Source organism: Etheostoma cragini, chromosome 9 (assembly GCF_013103735.1).
Source record: "Etheostoma cragini isolate CJK2018 chromosome 9, CSU_Ecrag_1.0, whole genome shotgun sequence".
In the NCBI taxonomy this organism is placed as follows: Eukaryota; Metazoa; Chordata; class Actinopteri; order Perciformes; family Percidae; genus Etheostoma; species Etheostoma cragini.
The window spans coordinates 27,639,208-27,663,315 of NC_048415.1; the positions used below are offsets into that span (position 1 = coordinate 27,639,208).

General features: G+C 41.1%; 2 protein-coding genes across 11 annotated transcripts in view; one reads left to right on the top strand and one right to left on the bottom strand.

Moving 5' to 3' along the window:
* eps15l1a (epidermal growth factor receptor pathway substrate 15-like 1a) overlaps nt 1–24,108 on the top strand; it is a 57,864-nt gene that overhangs the window by 6,564 nt on the left and 27,192 nt on the right. For 4 of the 9 annotated variants that reach the window (XM_034881694.1, XM_034881700.1, XM_034881696.1 and 1 more), the window contains exons 6-18: nt 1,297–1,365; nt 1,776–1,901; nt 2,193–2,252; nt 3,574–3,816; nt 6,943–7,100; nt 11,713–11,869; nt 12,644–12,706; nt 12,994–13,014; nt 14,419–14,504; nt 17,240–17,272; nt 18,208–18,280; nt 19,053–19,214; nt 20,461–20,658. In XM_034881694.1, the coding sequence (XP_034737585.1) occupies nt 1,297–1,365; nt 1,776–1,901; nt 2,193–2,252; nt 3,574–3,816; nt 6,943–7,100; nt 11,713–11,869; nt 12,644–12,706; nt 12,994–13,014; nt 14,419–14,504; nt 17,240–17,272; nt 18,208–18,280; nt 19,053–19,214; nt 20,461–20,658 (1,449 nt within the window). The remainder of the gene's footprint in view (nt 1–1,296; nt 1,366–1,775; nt 1,902–2,192; nt 2,253–3,573; nt 3,817–6,942; nt 7,101–11,712; nt 11,870–12,643; nt 12,707–12,993; nt 13,015–14,418; nt 14,505–17,239; nt 17,273–18,207; nt 18,281–19,052; nt 19,215–20,460; nt 20,659–24,108) is intronic. The other 5 variants (XM_034881698.1, XM_034881699.1, XM_034881701.1 and 2 more) reach the window with 3 other exon arrangements.
* LOC117950570 (NAD(P)H dehydrogenase [quinone] 1-like) lies at nt 7,974–9,917 on the bottom strand. Of its 2 annotated transcripts, none has more exons than XM_034881714.1 (6): nt 9,839–9,917; nt 9,521–9,688; nt 9,313–9,443; nt 8,817–8,930; nt 8,638–8,739; nt 7,974–8,323 (listed from the first exon to the last, which is right to left on the bottom strand). In XM_034881714.1, exons 1-6 carry the CDS (start codon nt 9,840–9,842, stop codon nt 8,024–8,026), a joined length of 819 nt encoding a protein of 272 aa, XP_034737605.1. In that variant the 5' UTR covers nt 9,843–9,917; the 3' UTR covers nt 7,974–8,023. The 2 variants fall into 2 exon arrangements, with proteins under 2 accessions (XP_034737605.1, XP_034737607.1); XM_034881716.1 differs by having other exon boundaries at nt 9,521–9,685; nt 9,839–9,910.

Sequence of the window (24,108 nt, forward strand, 5' to 3'; positions counted from 1 at the left end):
CCAGGAGTGGCCGGCCACCCAAAATTACCCCAAGAGCGCAGCGACGACTCATCCAAGAGGTCACAAAAGACCCCACAAGAACGTGCAAAGAACTGCAGGCCTCACTTGCCTCAGTTAAGGTCAGCGTTCATGCCTCCACCCTCAGGAAAAGACTGGGCGAAAATGGCCTGCATGGCAGAGTTCCAAGGAGAAAACCACTGCTGAGCAAAAAGAACATCAAAGCTCGTCTCAATTTCTCCACAACACATCTTGATAATCCCCAAGACTTTTGGGACAACATTCTGTGGACCGATGAGACAAAAGTGGAACTCTTTGGAAGGTGTGTGTCCAAGTATATCTGGTGTAGAAGGAACACTGCATTTCATAAAAAGAACATTATACCAACAGTAAAATATGGTGGTGGTAGTGTGATGGTCTGGGGCTGTTTTGCTGCTTCAGGAGCTGGAAAACTTGCCGTGATAAAAGGAACTATGAATTCTGCTGTCTACCAAGAGATCCTGAAGGAGAATGTCCGACCATCTGTTCGTGTACTCAAGCTGAAACGAACTTTGGTTCTGCAGCAGGACAATGATCCTAAACACACCAGCAAGTCCACCACCGAATGGCTGAAGAAAAACAAAATGAAGAATTTGGAGTGGCCTAGCCAAAGTCCTGACCTGAATCCTATTGAGATGTTGTGGTATGACCTTAAAAAGGCCACTCATGCTCGAAAACCCTCTAATGTGTCTGAATTAGGACAATTCTGCAAAGATGAGTGGGCCAAAATTCCTCCAGGACGCTGTAAAAGCCTCATTGCACGTTATCGCAAACGCTTGGTTGCAGTTGTTGCTGCTAAGGGTGGCCCAACCAGTTATTAGGTTTAGGGGGCAATCACTTTTTCACACAGGGCCATGATGGTTTGGATTTTTTTTCACCTTTAATAATAAACACCTTCATTTACAAATTGCATTTTGTGTTTACTTGTGTTGTCCTTGACTATTGTTTAAATTGGTTTGATGTTCCGAAACACTTAAGTGTGACAAACATGCAAAGGAACAGGAAATGAGGAAGGGGGCAAACACTTTTTCACACCACTGTATATAGTGTATAAACAATTCTTTCAGAACATTAACATTTATTTGGAATTAAAATAAAACCTGCATCCATTTTTACTCTATAATCATTTCTCTCATTATTTAAATAAATGTCATGTTATAAATCTTTGTATCAAAAGCTCAATATAAAACAAGATGTGTGTTTAATCCAGCGGATGGATCATGTTACAGTTCTTTGAGAGCCATCTTTGTCTGATTTCAGAAGGACACCAGCAGTCCGTCGCTAAGCAGCACAGTTTCCGCATCCGGCGAATTACACTGGGCCGTCAGGGTGTGTTGAAACACCACACACACACACACACACACACACACACACACACACACACACACACACACACACACACACACACACACACACACTCACACACAGAAAGAAAAGAGTGAAATTAAATTTCCGCCATTCATTTCCCTATCTAATTTTTTGTAGTCCTAAAGACCATTTTAACAATTAATGAGTATTACCTAGATATTCCCAGAAGACATTAGCCATTAATATCCATTATTAATTAAAATATTAACGAATGTACTCCCCTTTTTGTAGCTTGATGCCAACATAACAGACATTGCATAGAGCCTTACTAATACATAATTTTAGTTTTTCAAAGCTATATTGGTGTCAGTGCAGCAGAGAGCACTGACAAGTTCATTTTTTAGATTACTGGTGTGTTTTTTCTTTTGTAGCCCGAGGAGAAGAGTAAATTTGATGGGATCTTTGAGAGTTTGGTTCCAGTCAATGGCCTGCTGTCAGGAGAGAAGGTCAAACCAGTCCTTATCAACTCCAAGCTACCTCTGGATGTCCTCGGGAAGGTATTGACTTAAATTTTGGTTTCTTATATTACAGTGGGTCATAAATTACGCTTGTTGATTGAAGATTAAACTAATGAAGACAGAACTTAAATGTGTTCTGTTTCCCTACAAATATAAAGTAGCATAAATATCATGGTGGTTGGTAGAAGTGTTATATTTAGCAATAAATTGTCAAAGAACAGTTTTTTTTCTTCCCAAAGTGGATTTAAAGTGATGAAATAAAATCTGTAATAGTTTGTCACTCCTCTAATAATGTTGAATGACCTGTCTATGTCTGTGTCTTACTGATAGGTTTGGGATCTGAGTGACATAGATAAAGATGGCCATCTGGACAGAGATGAGTTTGCAGTGGTGAGTGTTATCTTCTTTATTGTTACTGTATGTCGTTTTGATTCTCTATAGCCTGATAACTGTGGATAAGTGTACATTCAGTTGGCGTCACAACATTGTAATACCGGGTAGGATGCTCCTTTGCCCCCAAAACAGCCTGAATTGTTTGTGGCATTGATTCAGCAAGGTTCTCCCAACATTACTTGGAACTAGAACCGCCAGAGCTGACAGCAGTTAAACATTGTAATTGTTGCAAGGCTAAGCTAACCTTTGCTCATAGCACAAAAACACAGCTACTAAAGGCAAACTTAGCTTGTATCATTAATCCCTGTCTCCTTTTGCCTGCATGTTGCATTTAAAGTAAGTGTGAGACCTAAATTGGCATGGATGAGTTTATGCTTTATAACTAAGAGGGGTTGTGCTGTGTTAGACTGACGCACTCGGCCGCAGTTTTGTTTGCCCTCGGTCTCTACTCCGTTCCAATTCAGTGCTCCTCTTCCTCCACCAGCTATTTTGCCGGGTCAGCCCGCTCTTCTTTGTCTTCAATAGTGTTGTCTGTGTGGAAGCGTGTGGTTTTCAGCTGTCAGCCTGCAGCTGTCAGCCTGCGTGATTGTCTCCCTCAGCACACAATCTTAATCTGAATCTTTACACCTTTCATTTGGCCGGGTCTTAATCAGCATCACACAAACACGCCCCCCCCTCATGTGACAAATCAGTCTAACACTGTCAATCAGCTAACCACGCCCACTGCTCCAAATACACCAGACTGATATTATAACATCATTCAAATATGTTAGTATTCCCTTATTGTATTTTTGCTTTGTTCTCTTCCCTGACCTTTCCTAAACACCTATTTTGCACATACCTATTTTGCACATGCCTATATTGTAATAATGATTGAATAACGTTTAGAAAACCAAATAGATTGTGAGTGGTTTGAAGAAATGCCAATAACGTAATGTTGTGTGGACTAGCCAGACCCTCCTTTGCGATGCTGTGCAGGAAGGTCTGGCAATGCGAGACTATGTCAACCCTAAGGTCTCTTGCACACCGCCTGGGTGGCGTAAGCCTGGCGTTTTTGTTTGTATTTTCTTTGTCTTTGCACATCAGAAACATGCTAGCCTTGTCTTGTACACATGTATGTTTTTAATTGATAAAAGGACATATGGGGAGAGAGTTTGGAAATTTACGGCACTCAAGCAGTAGTATAATGTCATCATGTTAAACCTAAATTTATACTGCTTTGATAACAGCAAAGACACCGTCGGCAGTATTGACGGCAAAATAGGCAACAGAATATTTCTGTTTTGATGGGTGCATTAACAGCAGAATTCTCCTGTAGGCCATGCACTTGGTGTACCGGGCCCTTGAGAAGGAGCCTGTTCCTGCACTCCTCCCGTCTGCACTCGTCCCTCCATCTAAGAGGAAGAAGAGTCTGGTCTCAATGGCTGGCTCTGTGCCTGGAATACCCGCAAGCCCCCCACCACCAAAAGACTCGCTACGCTCCACACCCTCCCACGGCAGCATGAACTCACTCAACAGCACCGGCAGCTTGTCGCCCAAACATACACTCAAGTCTGGACAGGTAATACACATTTCATATACTACATAATAGTATACACCCCTACAGACACCTGAATCAGTGAACACACAATAATCCACAATAAGAAATCACACTGGTGTAACAACTCTGCTAAAAGTTCCCCTCTTTGTGGGCAATTAGGTATGTGACAACCAGTGGAGGGGCACGGAGGGGCGAAAAAAAATGCAAGATTTAATAACTGTACTGTCCTGCAGTACTTGTCCTTGTAGGCTATTTGCAGTATATTAAATCGTTTTAGACCTAATTATTTTTGAACTAAAATGACACTTGTTTGTCGGCTATGAAGGTAAATACGGTGCAGAAGTGAGAGCGCGTAGATGCGATGTGAGCACTTGTAGAATATGACTTGAGAGCGCAGATGCGATGTGAGCACTTGTAAAATATGACTTGAGAGCTTGTAAACAAAATCTGTAGTCGTAGATGCGATGTGAGCACTTGTAGAATACAATTTGAGAGCTTGTGGAAAAAATCTGTACTCGTGTTTTTTTTCCATTTTTTTTTTTTACTTGAGTCCCTTTCCTAGTACAACCACAACTAATGTGATTACAACCTCTCGAATCTGTTGCTGCAGTGTGCTCTCTCGCATCACAAAGCGGCGAGTCTGCGCTCTCGAGTTTTGCAACACTTCTTCCGATACATTTGGTGCAAAACTAATTTGTACCTTTGGACTTAGTCTGTGGAGCTCTGAGCCAACAGGACGTTAGCTAGCTAGCTTTGGCTAACCAGCAGCCAGCCCGCTTCTAAATACTGTAAATACCTTTTAATCATCTAAACACTTAAAACAGTCCAACTGAAACACTGGCGGTGAGCTCCAGGGTCCTGCAGCCGAAGACGGACTGCAGTCAGTGGGGCTCGGCCAGCGTGGAAACATCGCTAGAAAGCTCTGCTGCAGACCTAGACTTGATCGGATCTCCAGCGGGACAAGGAGAGCTCCAGACCCGGTAGCAGTGGAACAGCCCCCCCGGAGCCCACCGCCAGTGTTGGTGGAATAGAAAGACTTTTGCACAGTACTGTTTATATGTATGTATGTATGTATGTATGTATGTATGTATGTATGTATATATATATATATATATATATATATATATATATATATATACATAGTACACACGTTACCTATTTTTTTTATATTCAAATAATATTTGAATATTTAATGCTCAAATGCAGCCTGTTATAAATATGTACTACACAGGCTTATTTGGTTGTTGTTACACGTTCTGTCCACTAGAGGGACTTCCAACATCAGCCTGGCCTTGAAGAGGACCTACGTCATGGCGCATTGCATTTCTGGCACGCCTCTTTCTGTTTACATTATTTTCCACCACCCAAACAGCAACAAACACTAATCAACAGAGATCTCTGTAATGAAACATTACACAACAGTTTAAATAGATAGAACTAGAAAGTTATTTACAACAGGAATTGCTAATACTGATTTTTGGATCACACTGATCCAATCATATTTTCCTTTATAAAACTGTCACAAAAGTAAGGTGGATCAGGTGATCCTGAATTTCCAAAGGATTTCCAAATCTGCATCAAATTGATTCAGATGAAAAGTTTTGAAAAACTGGGCCCAGGGCATAGAAACCACACATTTTATTTCTACGGCACCTTTCAGCAACAAAGCAATTCAGTTACATTCCTTTGGACTTAAGTTAGTTCTTCATTAGTTCAATGTTGACAACAGAGCAGTCACCAATTTTATTGTTAAAGGTATGTGTCTTTTACAGTTTGCACTGAAAAGTCTTTGATGTTCACATTCCTTTGCATTTTTAGTTCAACATTAGCCTGTATACAAAGTCATTTGTTTATTATTTAAAATATGTTCATGTTGTGATAAAAAAGTTTCTCTTTTTTGTTAGTTTTGGCCGAGTTGGGATTGATACCAATCCTGAGTATCTGACTGGCGCACCCCTATCCAGAAGCACAACCAGTGTTATTAATGTTAATTTGATAACACTGCTCACTCAGAGTAGTGATGGCCAAATGAAGCTTTGTGAACCAGTGTCTTTAATTTCTGAGCTCACTAGATTGTGCTCTTGGTTCTAAGAGAAAGATTAGATTAGCTTAGATTCAACTTTATTTTCATTGCACAGGTACAGGTACAAGGCAACAAAATGCAGTTTTGGTCTAACCAGAAGTGCAATAGCTGTAAGTGCAGGATAAACAATGGTTCCATAAGTGCAGGACATGAATAAGTACTGAATAAATATAGAAATGAATACTATTGTGAACAAGATTTACAGCTGGATATGGAAAAAATAGAATTTTAACAGATATGTACAATGAACATAATATACAGATGGTTGTTACAATAACAGAGTTTACAGGTGAATAGATAGTAATATATATATACATACACAGATGGCTATTACTATAAACCAAATTTTTACAGATATATAGATATAGATAGATAGATAGATAGATATATAATAAGTTAGGCTAAAATGAGCAGTATAACAATGGATTTAAGGTAGTACAAATAAAGTTTGGGCAGAAGCTATCTGCTATCTGCAAGTAATTGCATATTACAGTTAAAGTACGGTATTGCAGATGTATATGTAAACAATTGCTACTGTAAATAAACATTAAGAAGTGCAAATTGATATACCAGTCAAGGTAAGTAGTGCAAGATGCAGATATAAACAGTTGTTACTATAATTATAACAGTCAGCAGTGCAGGTGAACATTATCGTATTGCCTAAAGAAAGACCTAAGGCATTGCAATTCAGTATATTCTCAACCAATTGTTGAACAGAGAGCGCCACCTAGTGGGCTCAGAAAATAAAGACACTTGTTTGTGAAGCTTCATTTGGCCATCAGCACTCTGAGTGAACAGTGTTACCAGATTTGTTTAAATTTTTATTACTGTTTTGGTTCACAATTAAAGTGGAAAATAAAAGTGTCGTGTTTGATGTAATTTGGTCAATGTTGAAATGGATTTTAAAATGTACGGTATCAAAAGTATCATTTTGAACCGCCATCAAAACTGAGTTATCAAAATACCTACAGATACAAACGCTAAAAGTTTACTAATATGCTCTTTTGTATTACACACATTAAATGGTTTTATTGAGACTACATAAATCTCCATCTCTGTCTCAGCATTCACTGAACTGGGTGGTCCCAGTGTCAGACCGTGGTCGCTATGACGACATCTTCCTGAAGACTGATGCTGATTTGGACGGATTTGTCAGCGGGCATGAAGTAAAAGACATCTTCATGCAGTCTGGACTTTCTCAGAACGTCCTGGCCCATATATGGTAGGGACTCAGACAGGCTTACAATCATGTTGCATACCTGACTTTTTTCTTGGCTAGGCATCACTTTCTAATAAGTATTTAGGTTTGTAAGTTGTAACTAATGGCTTTTAAATTGGTAAATCGGTTATAAACCAATATTGCTCCAGATTATGCACTGTCAAAGGGGATTTCTCACAATTCAGAAGTTAAGGAGCTGGTATCTACGCTTACAAAATAAATGTCATGATCTTTGGTGTTCAAACAGATGGTCAGCATTCATAGTGCTTTTCTACCTTCTGACAGTGCCTCACTTTGCCCCATTCACCCACCAATGTTGACAGAACTGCCATTGAAGGTGCTGGCCTGCCATAGGGAGTAACTTGGGGTTCGGTGTCTAGCTCAAGGACTCGCAGACAGGAGCAAACCTGCTCTACCCTTGGAGCCACCGCAGTATAAGCCTGATGAATTTAACATGCTACCGTTTGAAGTAGGGCTTATTGTCTCCCTAGCGGTAGATGGGCCAATGCATTTCTCAGTTGTGCACAGCCTTGTTGCATGTTAATTGAAAAAAAACAACAACCTTGTGGCCTTTATGCAAGTAGTCTTAAAATGCATTGCCATTTACTCAGAGTATGAAAGTCACTAGTAAAGTAGGTCGTTGGTAGATGCAGACTTGTTAAATTTACTGTTGCAGCCTAAAACGCCTTACCAAAGGCTGGTGAATTCTCATTTGCATGAGTAAAACCTGCCATTGGCCAAAATAAACGGCCCATTCCCACTAAGGGGTAAACACTATCAGGACAGAATTTTTTTCAAATTCTGACCACACAGTGGTCCAAAACATAGTTAAAAAACCCCCCAAAAAATCCAGCCCTCAAGTTTGACACCAGATACTCAGTATATTGACTTTATTTTCAATTATGCAATTTTAAAGAGTGCCATCTTCAGACTCCAGCTTTCATCTGGCTGTTGGGTGGGAGAGCCTTTCCCAGGTGGATCCCCACGGTCAGTCCATGCTCCTTGGTGGACTGTTTCTCATGGATCTCAGGCTTTAGTTGGTAACCCTTCTCGCCATCAAAGCAATCCAAGGGAGTGAAGGAAAGTGGTTTCTCGCTCAGGAGGCCTTGCAGTCTTTTACGCCAGCCTTCCAGCATGGTGCTGCGTACTTCAGAAGGAGCGTAAGCTGGAGCCCAGAATATCTGAGGCGCCAGAACCTGGAAGCCACAGTAGTGCAGGATGCCATTCTGCAAGAGAAACAATAAATAATCAGTTGCCATCTGGCTACACAAAAGTGTAAATTTTTTTAATTTCCTAAAGATGCAGGCCTGCCTTACAAGCCACGTTTCAAAATTACCATTTTTCCTTTGCGATTTAATTTTTGAAAATTAAGCCACAATTGCCATTTTGTGTGAGCAATTTGCTGGTGTCTTTTCCCTTAGTGAAGGGATTGAAAAAGTGGAAGGTGAGGGCGGACAGACAATTCTTAGACTTTTACTTCAGTTTCCCCACTGTCGGAACACAGTTTAATGCTTGGTTGAGTGAAATCTGGATGTAGTACCTGTAGTGGCCACAGTGTGACATTCATGTCGCCATTAATGCCATTTGCACTGAACATGGACTCAGAAGACCCAGTGGTGAACGACAGCATGGCTTTCTTGTCCTGTGCAGAAAGCCAAGAAAGTTAAATGGAAACTCTAGACCAGTAATGCCATGTACACTTCTTGATTTAGCACTTACCTTGAAAACTCCTTGACTGTAACGCTTCTCTTGGGAGTATGCGTAGCCCAGTGTTAGCACCCGGTCGATCCAGCCCTTCATGATAGCAGGAACAGTGAACCAGTACATGGGGAACTGAGAAGTAGAGCTTAAAGTTAAGGCAGCAATAACAATTTGGTCAAGTGCAGCACTAGTCTTTTATTGCAGCATCTATGCTAAATGACAAATTTAAAAAGTAGACCTTGACATTACTTTAAGAAAGACCCCTCTGCCAAATAGGTGCACCTTTTTTGACCAACCCAGGGAAAAGACTGGATTTAGTTAGTCTATGATTAAAGAAAATTGTGAAATGTGCTTTTTTTAAAACCCAAGATGACAGCCAGATCTTCTCCACAAGATTCAGAATTTACTTTTAGACAAATCCAATTCAGAGCCCAATAGTTGGCAATTTACTAGTTGACACTTGTTCATCTGAGGCGTTAAAGTAGCGGGCTTGTCACAAATCACTAGACGCTACCTGAAAAATGACGAGGTCTGCCTGAGTGAGTTTACGTTGTTCCTCAGTGATGTCAGTAGACAATTTTCCCTCCTCCCATGCCAGTTTAGTCTCCTCCGCATAACAGAAGTGATCTGCATTCTTAACATCGCCTGCAGAGAACAAACATTTAATATCTCAAGATCATACTCAGCAGAATATTTTAAATTACAAGGAAATAGTTATATACCTGTGATGTCCTCAGCAGTAGCAGTGGCTTTAAACTTCATGGCATACAGGTCAGATTCTTCTATTGTGCAATCCTGACCAGCCAAAACTTCCATGGCAGCATCTTTAGCTGCAGCGTTGAACGAGCCAGAGCTCTGGTGGGCATACACGATCAACACTTTCTTTGCTGCTAAACCAAAAAGAATGAGAGAATGTCAGACCAGAACATCCGCAAGTTAAACACTAGTACGACATAAGCTACAACCTTACACCAGCAAGTGAGACACATACCATAAGAACCCAAAGCAACAACAAGAACACAGCTAAAAAAAAAACTCACCCATCCTGATGCGAGATGTCCACTGTAAATTGTGCGCTTTAAAGTCTGCTGGTGTGTTGATGGACAGACCAACTCATTCTGGAGCTAAGCTCAAGATGCCTGTTTTATACCCAACTCTCAACACAGCCTACTGGCTCATTCATTAGCACTCTCACAGGTGCTGTCAATCAGCAATCAAGGACGCCGATCACTCCGCTGGTATCTCTCAGGCCCCTCATCAACATAATTTCAAATCACTTACTGAAACTGGACAGCATTGTTAAATGGGAAGGGGAATAAAAGGAATAATGATAGATAGATAGACAGATAGATTGATAGATAGATAGATAGATTGTATTAATCCCAAACTGGGATATTACTCTATTACAGCAGCAAGTTACAGGGACATATACACATACTCACTCACACACAAACAGGAAATACAATAAATCTACTAGAAATAATAAATAAGATAACAAAAGATTACAATGCAAGAACCACTGAAAAGATATATACTTAGAGGAATGAAAATAATGCACATGTATATACAAGTGTAGAGTCAACTTTACAACCTTCATATATAGTACAATAACAAAATAAAATATATAATATTAAATATGAAGTCAACAGGTCGTGTTATTAGAAAGTGATACCATTAGATCTACTAGTGTCAGAACAGTGCTGCACAATAAAACCAAGTATTTACTGTTTTGAAATCACTTGCAAAAAATGTAATTTTTTTAACAACTCAGGGATCAAAGTGAACAAAGTGTCACGTCATGACAGATGTCACTCATGCTGACACAACTATCAGCTTATCAAGTGCTTAATGGAAATGTGTTGGCAAACCAGTGGCAGTTAGACCAGGCCATATGATTTATTTTGCCAAAATGGCTATATTCAATGCTTCCATCTCAGTTCTTGTGTTTTGTTCATGTTTGCTTGTGGACATTAGAGAACCCATGCTGTTCCTTACTACAGCTCTGGGGAACGTTAATCTTGGGTACAGAAAAAGCAAACAGTTGACTGGTAAAGGTCCCATGACATTGTGCTCTTTGGATGCTTTTATATAAACCTTAGTGGGCCCCAAATACCATAGCGAAAGTATCTTTTATATAGAACTTAGTGGTCCCCTAATAATGTATCTGAAGTCTCTTTCCAAAAACTCAGCCTTGGTGCAGAGTTACAGCCACTAGATCCAGTCCCACAATGATCTTTCCTTAGTATGTGCCATCACTGAATCTGTAGCTTTTGAGAGGGGGGGGGGGGGGGGGGGGGGGGGGGGGGGGGGGGGGGGGGTGTCAGTGTGGAGGCTGGGGCTGTGGCCTTGACCAACTGCCACTTTGCTCGTTTGGAAGCCATGAGGTCTCTCTCTCATGGGTGGGCCAAATTCTCTGGGCGGGCAAAACAGAGAAAGGGGAGGTAACGATTCCAGATCGGTCCATCTGAGCTCTGAACCTTTATTCCCTCAAAGGCAGAGCAGGATACCCAGGGCTCGGTTTACACCTATCGCCATTTCTAGCCACTGGGGGACCATAGGCAGGCAGGGGAATGCAGATTAATGTAAAAAAAAAAAAAATACTCATAAAGTGAAATATTCATGCCATGGGACCTTTAAACTTTGGGTGTATGGTTTGGTGTGCAACATATATTTAAGCCACAAATGTCTGTATGCAATTCATGTAAAATTTTGTTGCAAATGTTGTGGAATGTCAAATGATTTCTTGAGGAGAATGGAAACTCCTTCGTGATGAGTAGGGCTGCACAATATAAAGAAAATATCTGATTACCATTATTTTGACTGATATTGATTATAGTCCTGTTTAGTCCTATTCTACTCAACCGTGTGGTCAGATCTGAATGTATTTGTATTGAATGTCTGCTCTTCCCTGCAGGGCTCTGGCAGACACGAGGCAGATAGGCAAGCTGACCAGGGAGCAATTTGGCCTGGCTATGTATCTCATCCAGCAGAAAGTCAGCAAGGGCGTGGACCCTCCACAGGCCCTGACTGCCGACATGATCCCCCCGTCTGAAAGAGGCACCCCGGTACCAGTAGGTTCCTCACACACAAACACCTCACGTTAACTAGAGCTTAGGGAGATATCTGTATGTGTATCCATTAGTACAGTTAGAGCGGATCGTCTAGTAGTCTTAGGATCTGTGACTCAATCCCCATCTCCTTAGTGTTCCTGGGCCAGCACTTTGCATATTAACAGCTGCTGTCTGTTAATGTGTTTGCGTGCATGTGCATGTGTGTGCATGCTTAAATTGTACTTTGGATGAAAGTGCTCTATAAATACTAAAGCTGAAAACATTACTTTCAACTATTAGATCAATTGGCAACTATTTTGATCATCTGTAAATTGGTTTGAGTCACTTTTTTCAGTGAAAAAAAGATTTGATTCCAGCTCCTAAAATGTAAAATTTTTAAAAATATTTAAAATAAAAAATATTTTCTAGTTATTTTCACTTCCCAGCGACAGTAAACTGAATATCTTTGAGTTGTGGACAAAACAAGCCATTTGAGGATGTCATCTTGGGCAAACCAATCAGTCTAATCATGTAGAGTGACATGATAAAATGCAGCTACCTGATATCTACATTTCACCCACCACAGTTTCGGCAGCAGATATTACTGAAGTTGCAATAAAAATCTCAATCCTCTACGCTACAGTTGCAAAGACACCCAGTGCAAATACACCCATGCTTATTACTGATGACATTTTCAAAATGTGTTTAGTTTTATTTTAACATTGGATGAGTTAAAGCTGTTGCTCTTTTTGATCACCATTGTCAGAAAACTAAGACATTTCTCTATGGCTGCAGAGTTTGTCAGGATACATGACCCCAGTGGGATCTGAGATGGCTGCTCTGTCCGAGATGAGACGGGTGAGTCAATACTTTTCCTCTTCTCTCCTCCTTTCATATTTCGTCTGCTCTTTGCATATTTGGGCATAAAGGTGTATATATTTGTCTGCTCGACATCCAGTTTCTTGAGCCATACCAGTTTCCCAATGTAAAAAAAAACTGTTATTTGGTGGAACACAACTTGAAAATGTAACCCACATAGACATGTAAATGAAAAACTTTAGGACAGGTTAATCAGTTATATCAAAGATATGTACTGCCCAATGTTTCTCTTATTAACTCTTTCACTGCTCTTCCTTCTCTCTCAGGCTATAATGTTGAAGTTGTGGGTAGGTAACATGTACCTACAGTGTATTGATCTATAAATGCTTTCAGTGGCTGGCCGTTCAGGCTGATTACTGGAAAGCATTTGCAAGACCTTTCTCTTCATTCCTACAGTGCAGTGACATTGTCTCACCCTGTCAACTGTCTGCTGATCAAGAAAAGATTCAAGATCGCTGTTAGTTGGCAAGATTCTTTTGAAGTTATGATAGCAGTTGTTTATGGCTCTGTTATTAATTAGTTCAAAGTTCAATAAATCCAATCAAGAGCATCCTTTGTTCTTCAGATAAGTGCAACAGTACTCCTGTATAATAACAGAATAGCTTCTGAGGCTGGGCTTCTCAAAGTTGGGACCAAGGTCTTGGGACCAGACTGTAAGTCCATCCAAACACATCCCATATCTTCATCAATGATGATCAAATGGTCATCAATTGTTCTCCTGCCATTATAGGGTTTAGGTGCAGCACCCAAGTCTAATGAAAGTAGCTGAAAGACTTTTCTCAGATCTACTGATTGTAGTTGGACTTTGTTAGCAAGTTAAGTCTTTAAGCTTTTTGAGTGTTATTTATTTATCTGGTCTAGCAACATTGTAGACAGATAATAATTGTACATATAATAAATAACACCAAATGACCACAGACACCTAAAATCAAATATGACCAAAAAGAGACACAACATGCGACAAAGAGATAATATCCAACAAAGAGACACAAAACAACTGGGGACGTTAAGTTTTTCAATTGAAAAATGTCACGTTTTCGTATGGAAGGACGCCTTAACCCCCCCTAAGTTTGCTGGTACAAAAGTTGACCAGGTAATCCGAGTAATTAATTTGAATGTATGCTTCTTAACAGTTATAAAATAAGTGAATTGATCACATTTTTTTTCATTAACACTAATTGTTTCTGACTTCTGACCCTGAATACAAAATTAGATGCAAACCTTGATCAATACATTTGAGAACCCCAGTTCTAAGGGCTTTCTTTTGTTTAGAAAAAAACAGTGTCTCCACACTTTTGGACTAGCGTCACAAACAAATGCTAGTGGACAGTATACTTGAATATTGTTGAATACCACCTTCATGAAAACGTTTTGAATGTTCTCAGATGGCTAAATATTATTCCATTTTAGTTTTTTTTGGTTGCAAATCCTGAATCTTTCCTCTCCTTGGCAGCGGTGATAACACTTCCCCACATGTTGGTGATTGACCCGGCTGCTGCTCCTCTTATTGAGCACTGGTTTCTCTCCTATCCTCTTTTTTCCTCCGTCTCCTTCCTTTTGGCTTGGTCTACCATGGTGGTACCACTTCATAAATTCCACTTCACTTAAACAAATTAAAAGGTTGCAAACCTCATTTTTGTTTGTCTTCCACCCTTTCTCCTCTCTTTGTCTGCCTGTGTCATTCTCTACAGGACAGCTCTAGTTCAGTGGGTTCGGGGGAGTTTACTGGGATCAAGGAGTTGGACGACATCAGCCAGGAGATAGCCCAGTTGCAGAGGTAACAAACAAAATCACTTGCACCGCCTTAACAACATGACAGCACAAACTGCGTGAACCGCTTTTACTTTAACAGAATTAGGGATAAACTAATTATCGGGACGTTTTTTTTTGCAGTTTGCAGACTTACTGTATCAGCGTTTTATTTGCCTGATAACCAACACATGTAATGAATTAAAAAGTGGTCTGCTTTGCCTCGGCTACAGCTCTGTGTCAATCCCTGTCCTCAATTTCACTCATCACTGAGTCTGACTTACAGCAACACTAGTGAACTTTTCCCGCTTCGGTCTTTGACTTAAAGATAAATAAATAATAATGCAATAATAAGATAAATATAATATTTCACTTTAACATCGGTTTGAAATCCAGTATAAGTTGATCCCTAAACAGAATTTTCAAAGCTGCATAGAAAGGAAATGGAGGGTCACATTACAGCTTTTAATATTTTAAGCATCAGAGTAACACTTGTACCAGTACATTTTTCAGTAAAGCTTTTATTTTGTAGTGCTTCTTTTTCAGCCAAAACACAATGCAGTAACAATAGCAAGCATTTGTAGCGATTTGCACATTTTCTTGACAAGTAGTTTTTGCCTCGTCATTTTAGAGATGCAATTTTGGATTTAATTTCAGTTTCACTGTTAGTTACTATTCACAATGACAAATGCACTTGGTGACGGTCTGTGTCAAAGCTTTTTGAGGTTTGCCAAACCTGTCACTTGTACATAGGCAGCTAACACACCCTCACATCTCTGTTAACCTCTAACATTATTTCCCTCTCTCATCCATTGTCATCATTATTATAACTTTCTATAGTGATAATAAGACTCAGACTGCATCATGCCTTGACTAGTGTGATCATGGTGTATTACACCCGGATATATTTTTGGCCATATCTTTTCAAAACTACAAAACAAAACAGGATACAATTTATAGCATAGGATAGGAAAAATAGATAGGATTAATAGTCTTTAAACAGGGAAACTAATTTCACCACATTAAAAAGCAATTGATCATCCGACCACCAACAGTGACAACTAAAACTACAAGGCAGGCACGCATCTGTATATTTTTTAAAGTACTCCTTTAGTAGTGGCCTATCAGGCCATCATAAGAATCCTAAGGTCGACCAGAGGCCTCTATGTTTTTTAAGTGTATTGGCGGTCCTCTTATGAACACATTAAAGGAACATGGCACCGTTTGTTGAAATTTGGCTTATCACGGTCTCCCCTAGCTGTAGATAGGTGGGCCAAGGCATTTTTGTCTCATCGCATGTGTTGTTTTAGTTTGGTGCAACACTGGCAGCGCCGCCGCTAGTTAGCTTAGCGTAGTGAATGGAATCCTATGTTGCCTGTTAGCATGTTGTGAGTAAAAGTGAGCCAAGAAAAAAACAACCACAACCTAATTACTTCCTGGGGCCTGCGTATTCCCAACGAGTACAAATAGCAATGCATATTAAGACTAAAAGAATTCCTAGGCAGATGTTGACTTGCAACAGTGCTTCCACCCAATAAAGTCCCAAATCAATATCTGTCCTATCCGTTAAGCCCACAGACAAGCTAGGTACCTTTGTACCATAGCGGAGTTGTGGAAAAATACATTTAAATTTTTTGTCTTGACTAATTTATTAATGACTCATCATTACCTGTATTAGAGTAAAATAATCACTTCATGTGACGTTTAAAGTGAATAAAACCGCCTACTTACTCACGCAACTTGTTCTCTCGACAAGCTTCAACCAACTTAACCCTTGTATGGTATTCGGGTCAAATTGACCCATTTACAATTTTTTACAAGAAGAAAAATGGTAAGTAAGTATACATTTTTTCTACCTGAAAATCAATGGCCTTACCTTAATTTCAGTGATAAACATGTATTCCTGACTCATTTCAAAAAATGTAATTGTGTTCTTCGATGTTATCTACATTTTTTTAAGTTAAGATAAAGACAATATTTGTTAAAATAATTTGTTAGAATCGACGGCATACCCTCTCAGACTCTATACGTCTACGCCGGACCCTAGGCCATAGCCTGACTTGCACCTCTGGGCAGTGGCTTGGTAGCGTTGCATTCCCCCTGACTCATTTCCTGGTTCTCCAAAGATAATCACTCTGAAACACTCCCCACACGCACACACATGCCGGCTGGACGAACACACTAACGCACAAGCATAAACGCCAGGCCACTTATGCAGGCTATGGCGAAAGCTCTGCATGGACCCTGCGCAGAACCATAAAACGTCCATAAGAGAGAAAACCAAGCAGTGGACCAAACCACTGTGAGGCAAGGGAGGGGGGGACTAAAAATGTTTCTAAACTTAAAATGCGTTAGCGGTTGAATTGTTTAACTACTTTTACTACAATTATTTGAAGTATATATTATGTACAATATACACAGCATGGTTTTAATGATATTTTTAAGGGGACAACAACTCTCAGATGCGGTGTGTCCTGACACCCACAATACCCATGTATATCTATGGTCCAACCATTTATTTATATTTTGTGATAAAATGCACATCAAAATCAAACGTTAACACGTTATTAAATGTGGATGAGCTTAACTACTCATCTTGGCTTTGGCTCATCACACTGCGTTCTTCCATCCGTCCATCCATCCATCCATCCATCCTTCCATCCATCCATCCATCCACCCACCCACCCAACCGTCCACTTCTTATGATGTGTGTATTTTATCAACTTTTTGTTTGTTCACCACTTACTCTCCATGCTGCGTCAGCACTCTTGCCTTTACCCAGTGGAATACTCTCAGGTAAACACACCTGCTACTGTACATGTATGGATTGGAATTCCGTCCAATCTACTGTGACACCCTAAATTAACAGTGGTTCTGCCTACTACTTCTCTTGCATAGGTGCTCATCAGTAGACTTCACATATGGTCAGATTTGCTTAATTTTAATATCTGAGGTCAAGATGCAGTGTTTGGTAAAGCATAGGTTTACAGTCTGTCTTGTGCCCGTATTAACAATGGCACACATGTTGCATAACTGCTGGAGCCTCATTAACTCCAGGTTAAATCAGGAATTTATTTTTCTAGTGATGTAGTGATGATACATCGGCCAATATTCGCCTTTTTGACTGCTATTGGCAAATTATAGGACATTTACCGTATCTACTGTATCAATTTTGTGTCAATGTTGTATTCCTTATGAAAACGCTAGCCCTACTTTTTTAATTGGTTTACATTTAACTACACGTAGTTTAGGTTTCACAAACATTTTGAAACAGTTCATTATATAGGATATATGAGAAGGTTACATTTAAGGTTGTTTTGTAAATTTGTATGTTTGAATTGATTGAATTTATGCTCATTGAAATAAAGAAGTGTCCATCATTACTTTATAATGAAGACTTTGTTTTCCTGGCACAAAAGGGGGAACAGACTACAGAAACATGATTAACAACAAAAACATATAAGGGGACGGACACACGCACACACACACACACACACACACACACACACACACACACAGTCGCCAGCAGCTGCACTTTTCCTGTCAGTTTTCATTTGATCTCTGACATCGTGGATTGGATGGAATCCCAGTCCAGTGTCTTGTTACTCTGAGGTTGATGTGTGTACACAGCAGGGGGTTGGTAGTTATTTGATTCTGTTTCTATTATAATTATGCTTGTTTGTGTTTGTGTGCGCCCTTGCGCACATATTTTTTTTGTGTGTATGTGTCAGGGAGAAGTACACTCTGGAGCAGGACATCAGGGAGACAGAGGAGGCCATCAGACACAAGAGTTCAGAGGTGCAGGTGAGGGCAACTTGGTCAATTAGTTGCAGTATGAATTCATAGCTTTGGATAATGTGAACTGCTCTTATTTCAATTAAATCATTACACTTAAATTAGTCTACATCCATGACCTTCCATCACCTTCCCTGAATGGCTCCGTTGCCGCTGGAAATTTTACCATATTTCCTTCTATTTGGCCGGATGTCCATTACCTTCCGCCTTCTTTGTGTTGGAATTTTAAACGCAGATTAATGAGGACTAGGGTTACCTGCTCCTCAGATCTCTGCTGTCCAATCTTAGTTTTCTGTTGCACGACTAAAACAACCTTTGAACGTACACTAAAACAAGTTCCTTCCCGGGACTATTTTGCAGAGACACGGGCATCTCCATGCGGTGCTCAGCACCGCCCAAGACAATTGTGATTGGTTTAAATAAATGCCAATAAACCAGAGCACAATTTCCTTCCATCCTGGAATGCTGTGTGTACTTGCCGGACCTTCCTACGCAGCACTGTGGAGGAAGGTCTTGCAATGCAAGACTACACTTGGTCAATGATCAGTCACCGTTTTTCTATTTTTTTCAAATAAATATTCAAACCAGAAAGGTCTCTCCTTGCCCAGCAGATACAAACATATTCAGTATTTCTATACAGGGCCGGTGTATGCAGTGTGTATGTAGTTCAATAAACAGCTTGGTTTTATCTGACCACTTGTTTTTTATTTTTATGTGGTGTACACCTGATATTGGCACATGAAACTTGATTGGCACCCATTGATTGTTTATGTTCCCTCAGGAGATGCAAAATGACCTTGACATAGAGACAGCCAGCCTGCAAGAACTAGAGGCTCAGAAACAAGATGCCCAGGAGCGCCTGGAAGAGATGGACCAGCAGAAACATAAATTAGAGGACATGCTGAACGAAGTCAGGATGAAGTGCCAGGAAGAGTCTCAGATGGTGAGGAGGCGAGGAAGAACTGGGGGATGTGGGAGAAACTGAAAACAAGGCAGAAGTTTCCGCCCCTGTGACGCATTGCAATAGCTTTGCTACAGTGGCTACAGAGTCACTAGCAATGAGAGTAATTTATTAAATTTATATTTGTTAATTTGAATGTTGGTGCTTGTCAAATAGGGGTTTGTTTTACTGTCAAGCTTAATGCCAGAATTGCCAACAGGCAGCTAAAAAGGCGCCAAATGGAAGAAAGCTAAATGTCTTTAAAGGTTCCATATTATGCTTATTTTCACACTTGTATTTTGAGTTTTCTACTAGAATATGTTTACATGCTTTAATTTCCAAAAAACACATTTTTTTCTCACACAGTCCGGCTCAATTTTACTGCCTGTCTCTTTAAACCCCCCTCCTGACAAAACTCAGATTGCTCTGATTGGTCAGTGTTTTTCTGGGTTTTCCACATCTGAACTCTTGGAGTCTCTGCACCGTTATTGCAGCAGGGAAATGACTCTAACGACACAGTAGTTGTACTTTCTACCTATATATATATATATATACACACACACACACACACACAACTGTATGGACGTCCTGACAGTTTGTTTAAAGGCACAGTTTCTGAATACGCATTGTGTACATTTCTCTGTAGACTGTGGGCAATCAGCTGACAAAATCCCCAAACATAGTTAAAAACAACAGCTGTGCTGTAAGTTTGGCTTTATTTACTTGTAAAATTATCACACAGAGAGAATGTTAGAAGCGATAGCTTGTCTTTCCTACTTTCCTCCTGTACAGCACACAGAACCTAACTGCAGTTCTATAGGGCATGCCTACCAGATGACTCGGCCGTAGCCCCGCTGCTGCTCCTCAGTCAGTGACAGGAGATGATAGTGACGGTCACAGAAGAGAAAGACCTCGCTCTCTTTGGACAAAACTGGCCTCTCTCTTTTACAGAAGTCTCAAAATTTGTCGCTAGTTGCCTTTTTGAACCTGCACCCGCTGCTCTACAGAGGCTTGTAAAGCAGCCGTGAACACGAAGCTGTGCCCCATAATTAGCCGTCTAGGGATATAGCAACTCCCCGCCCACGCTGCTGTACTGCACATGCAGTAAACACACAGATGGACATACAAAGTTTCTTTGATTTAGAGTGAGATGGGACCTTGTTAGCAGCATATGGTTTCAGAAATGCAGATTGGATTTAAGGCCCATTGTCACTTAACAGGTTTCCATTATATTCACTTCTACCTTAAGATCTCGAGTCTCCAGAGTCAGATCCACTCCCAGGAGTCGGACTTGCAGAGCCAGGAGGAGGAGCTGAGCCGGGCAAAGGCTGACCTGGGCCGACTGCAGCAGGAGGAGAACCAGCTGGAGCAGAGCCTGGCTGCCGGCAAGATCCAACTGGAGACCATCATCAAGTCTCTGAAGGCCACGCAGGATGAGATCAACCAGGTAGAAACAGGGGCTGTGTGTGTGTAGGTGTGTATGTGGGTGTGTGTGTGTGTCTGAAAAGTGTCAACAGGGGGCATCATTGCACTGTATAATGTACTTAATATCACTGATGCCAATATTTGGTCCCCCTGTACCACTAGAGGAACTGGAACAATTAACTGTGTGTGTGTGTTTCATTTAACTTTGGCTGCAGTGGTGTGTCACCTGTTTCCTACCAGCCACTCATTCCTTAACATACAACTTAACCACCTGTAGCATTTATACACTGCTTGATTCTAGACACACATGATGATGCAGTCTCCATTCTATCGCTTTAGCATCACAGATGGGGGGAGGGGGAAGGGTAACACTGCATCATGCTGAGCCATGATGACATTATATTCTCCATTCTCCTGAATGTAACAATGATATGAAGGACGTTTATACTCTGCCACTGCTCTCCCCTCTACTCAGAAGGTCACATGGAGTGTTGAGGAAGCTCAGCAGTTGATTATTTCCTTATGCTCAACTGCAATAATATCCAGTCTTATTGCTTCCAGTCATGTTGATTTTAATGACAGTCCCCCTAAACCTTTTTATCATTCATAAAAATCCCACATATGGTCTGCTGCCTTGGGGTTTCCAGGATTTCAGATAACTAAAGTACATGTGATATTCCAAAAACAGAGGTTAGGGTTACTAACTGAATCCATTTCCTGTCTTATATTACATGCAAGGATATCCCTGTTTTAGAAGGATACTCTGTGAAGTGATACTCACAATCTGTCTGTGTGTCTATCTATCACATACTTTTTTAGTGTCAAAGTTGTCTGTAAAAACATGATAGTTTCCACTATTACAGCGAACAGTTGCTGTGGTCAGCTTGGATTCACGTCTGTTACAATTTAATGTGACAGTGACAGGTTTTCTTAGCGAGAACGTATCTAAAATCACTCTTGCAATAAAATACACTCTTGTTCCTTCATGCTTCACATTTACAAACTGCCACATTAAGGAAAAACGATGGTATTAAGCAATTCAAAATAAGTTGTTCATGTTTCAAATGTCCTGTATAAAGCAATGTGCTTCATTTTCTGTTTTTTGAAGCCACTGACTGATGCAGAAATATTTGCTTAGAGGCAATTTAAAGCATTGGTTGGCCCAAACTACATGTTAGCGTACTGCATTTTGTCACTTTACTCTATTGTGTCTGATTATGTTGACGGTTTTGGATTTTTGGATTTTGTCTATGTTTTAAAGACACTTGTCGGGTTAAAGAGAATTAAGTTTGTGTGGGTAAAAACAGCATCTACTAAGAGGGCAAAGCAAGATTTGGAGAGCTGCAGCAAAGGAAGAGCCTTGAAGGATGACCGGGTAGGGAAATACACCAGCTAGTGAAAGAGCGATGCCTCCCACAGCAGGCATGGAAAAGGACCACGAAAAGGAGGGCATAAAAAACCTGTGGGACCATATCCGAGCCAAACTTGGACTGTTAAGCAAAGCAGAGTGGATCAGAAGCCGCAAGGAGAGAGCAGCGTCAATCTTCCGTGACCCTTACAAGTACAACCGCGGGTTGCTGGAGGGACACTGCACATCACTGAACAGGAATTGGAGGGCCGTATAAAACCCCAGACAAGCAACAACCTTAGGGAAAGTTCCCTTGGTTCACCTGGCTACATCCCAAAACCACTATAGCCATCCTCAAAGTTTGATACACTCCCTGCAGTGTTCTAAAATCAACCAAGTGGTGTCTTGAGCAAGAACGACCTCTGCAGCCGGACAAAACAGGGTGTCATACAAGGTCTACAAGAGATGTCCCATGACCTTGAGCCTTTTGTGGAATATGATGAGTGGTGCCTGGGAACTAAATCCATCCGACCTGCAGGGTGTAAGGCATTCACCACTTTTATCCCGAAAGAAAAGACTCCCTAAAAACCAATTCAGAGGCATTGTGCTTCTGAATGTGGAAGTGAGAATTTTCTTTTCGGTGATGCTTGTCCGCTTGTTTTACTAACTCCTGGCCAACAAGTACATAGACACCAGCTGTAAGAAGACATGCGTACCAGGGTTTTGGGCTGCGTGCAGCACTCCATGATGATCTGGTAAGAAATTCAGACAGCCAAACAAGTCAAACCTCCATGTATTTTGGCTCGATCTGGCTAATGCCTATTGGTCTGTCCCCCACCAATTCATCTGTTTCGCACTCAGCTTCTTCCCTTTCCCACCATGCATCCAGAGTCTCATTTTCACCTACTTCAATAACCGTCAAGTGTGCTACTTTTCATCAGCTACAACTGGGTGTTACCAACAGCAGAAGGGACTAGCCAGGAGTTGTTGTTTGAGGTCATCTTAATTGGAGGAAGACAGATGGTTAAGGAGTCACAGCCCCAGCTGGGCAGTGATGCGATATGGATGACGTCACCTCACTCCTCTAGACAGCAACGTGCGCTTACAGACTCCTAAAGAGGTTTGAGGAACTGTTGACATGGGCCAGGATGAAGACAAAGTCATCCAAGTCTCGCAGTGTCTCAATCCGCAAAGAAACCAGGAGAGACAACATCTCCTTCTCAGTGGATGGTGTGGAGATTCCTCGCCCGACAGAACAGCCGGTGAAAAGTTTGGGAAGGCTATACACAGCTGACCTGTCAGGCAAAAACATGGCGGTCTCTGTGATTGCATAGCTCACAGCTGTTTTGAATAACATCGACCAAAGCCCTCTACCTGGCAAGTTTATGGTCTGGTGAGAGAGAGCGGCCCTTGCTGACACCTGGAGGGGAGTGGGCCCTTAGATCTGACCTAGATTGCCAGTTGAAGTTCCCTCAAGAGATTGCTATAACCTCCCTCTGGCCAGACATCGTGATTTGGTCCATTGCCTTGGAGACGGTCGTTATTGCCGAACTCACCATGCCATAGGAGGATGGGCTGGAGGCTGCCTTTAAAAGGAAAAAGAAGAGGTATGCGGAACTGGCAGCTTCACGTGCACAAGCTGGGTAGAGAGCATACACCTAACCAGTGGAAGTTGGTTGCAGGGGCTTCACTCCATACAGTGACTTCTCAAGACCCTTGGCATTAGAGGCCCCAAACTGGAGAGACTCCTCAAGGAGCTGGAAGAGAAAGGCAGAGCAAGGGAGCTTTTGGCTCTGTAGGATGGACAAGGCTGGGGGAAAGACGGATTCTAGGGTTGGCTGCAGGCGATGTTCCGGGGTTAAAGGATCAAAACATCTGTGAAGGGTGTCACCCTTCTGACGACCCTGCAGCCGGACCAAAAGGCTTACAACACAATATATTGCCCAGCCCTACCATAGAGTAACTAAGACGCTGTACAAATTATATCTATAGTCATCATACTACATTGTACATTTTTGTAAGTGTGTGCGGGTTGTGTTTTAAAACTCATTAAATAATTAATTAAATAAAAATGTAGTGTTTCATGTCTCTGGAACAACACAGTTAGCTACTTGCCTCCTTCGT

Coding starts and splice junctions, on each gene's coding strand:
- LOC117950570 (XM_034881714.1), bottom strand. Junction 9,444..9,520: donor TACTGCTGAGGACATCACAG/GTATATAACTAT, acceptor TGTTCTCTGCAG/GCGATGTTAAGAATGCAGAT. Junction 8,740..8,816: donor ACAGTCAAGGAGTTTTCAAG/GTAAGTGCTAAA, acceptor CTTTCTGCACAG/GACAAGAAAGCCATGCTGTC.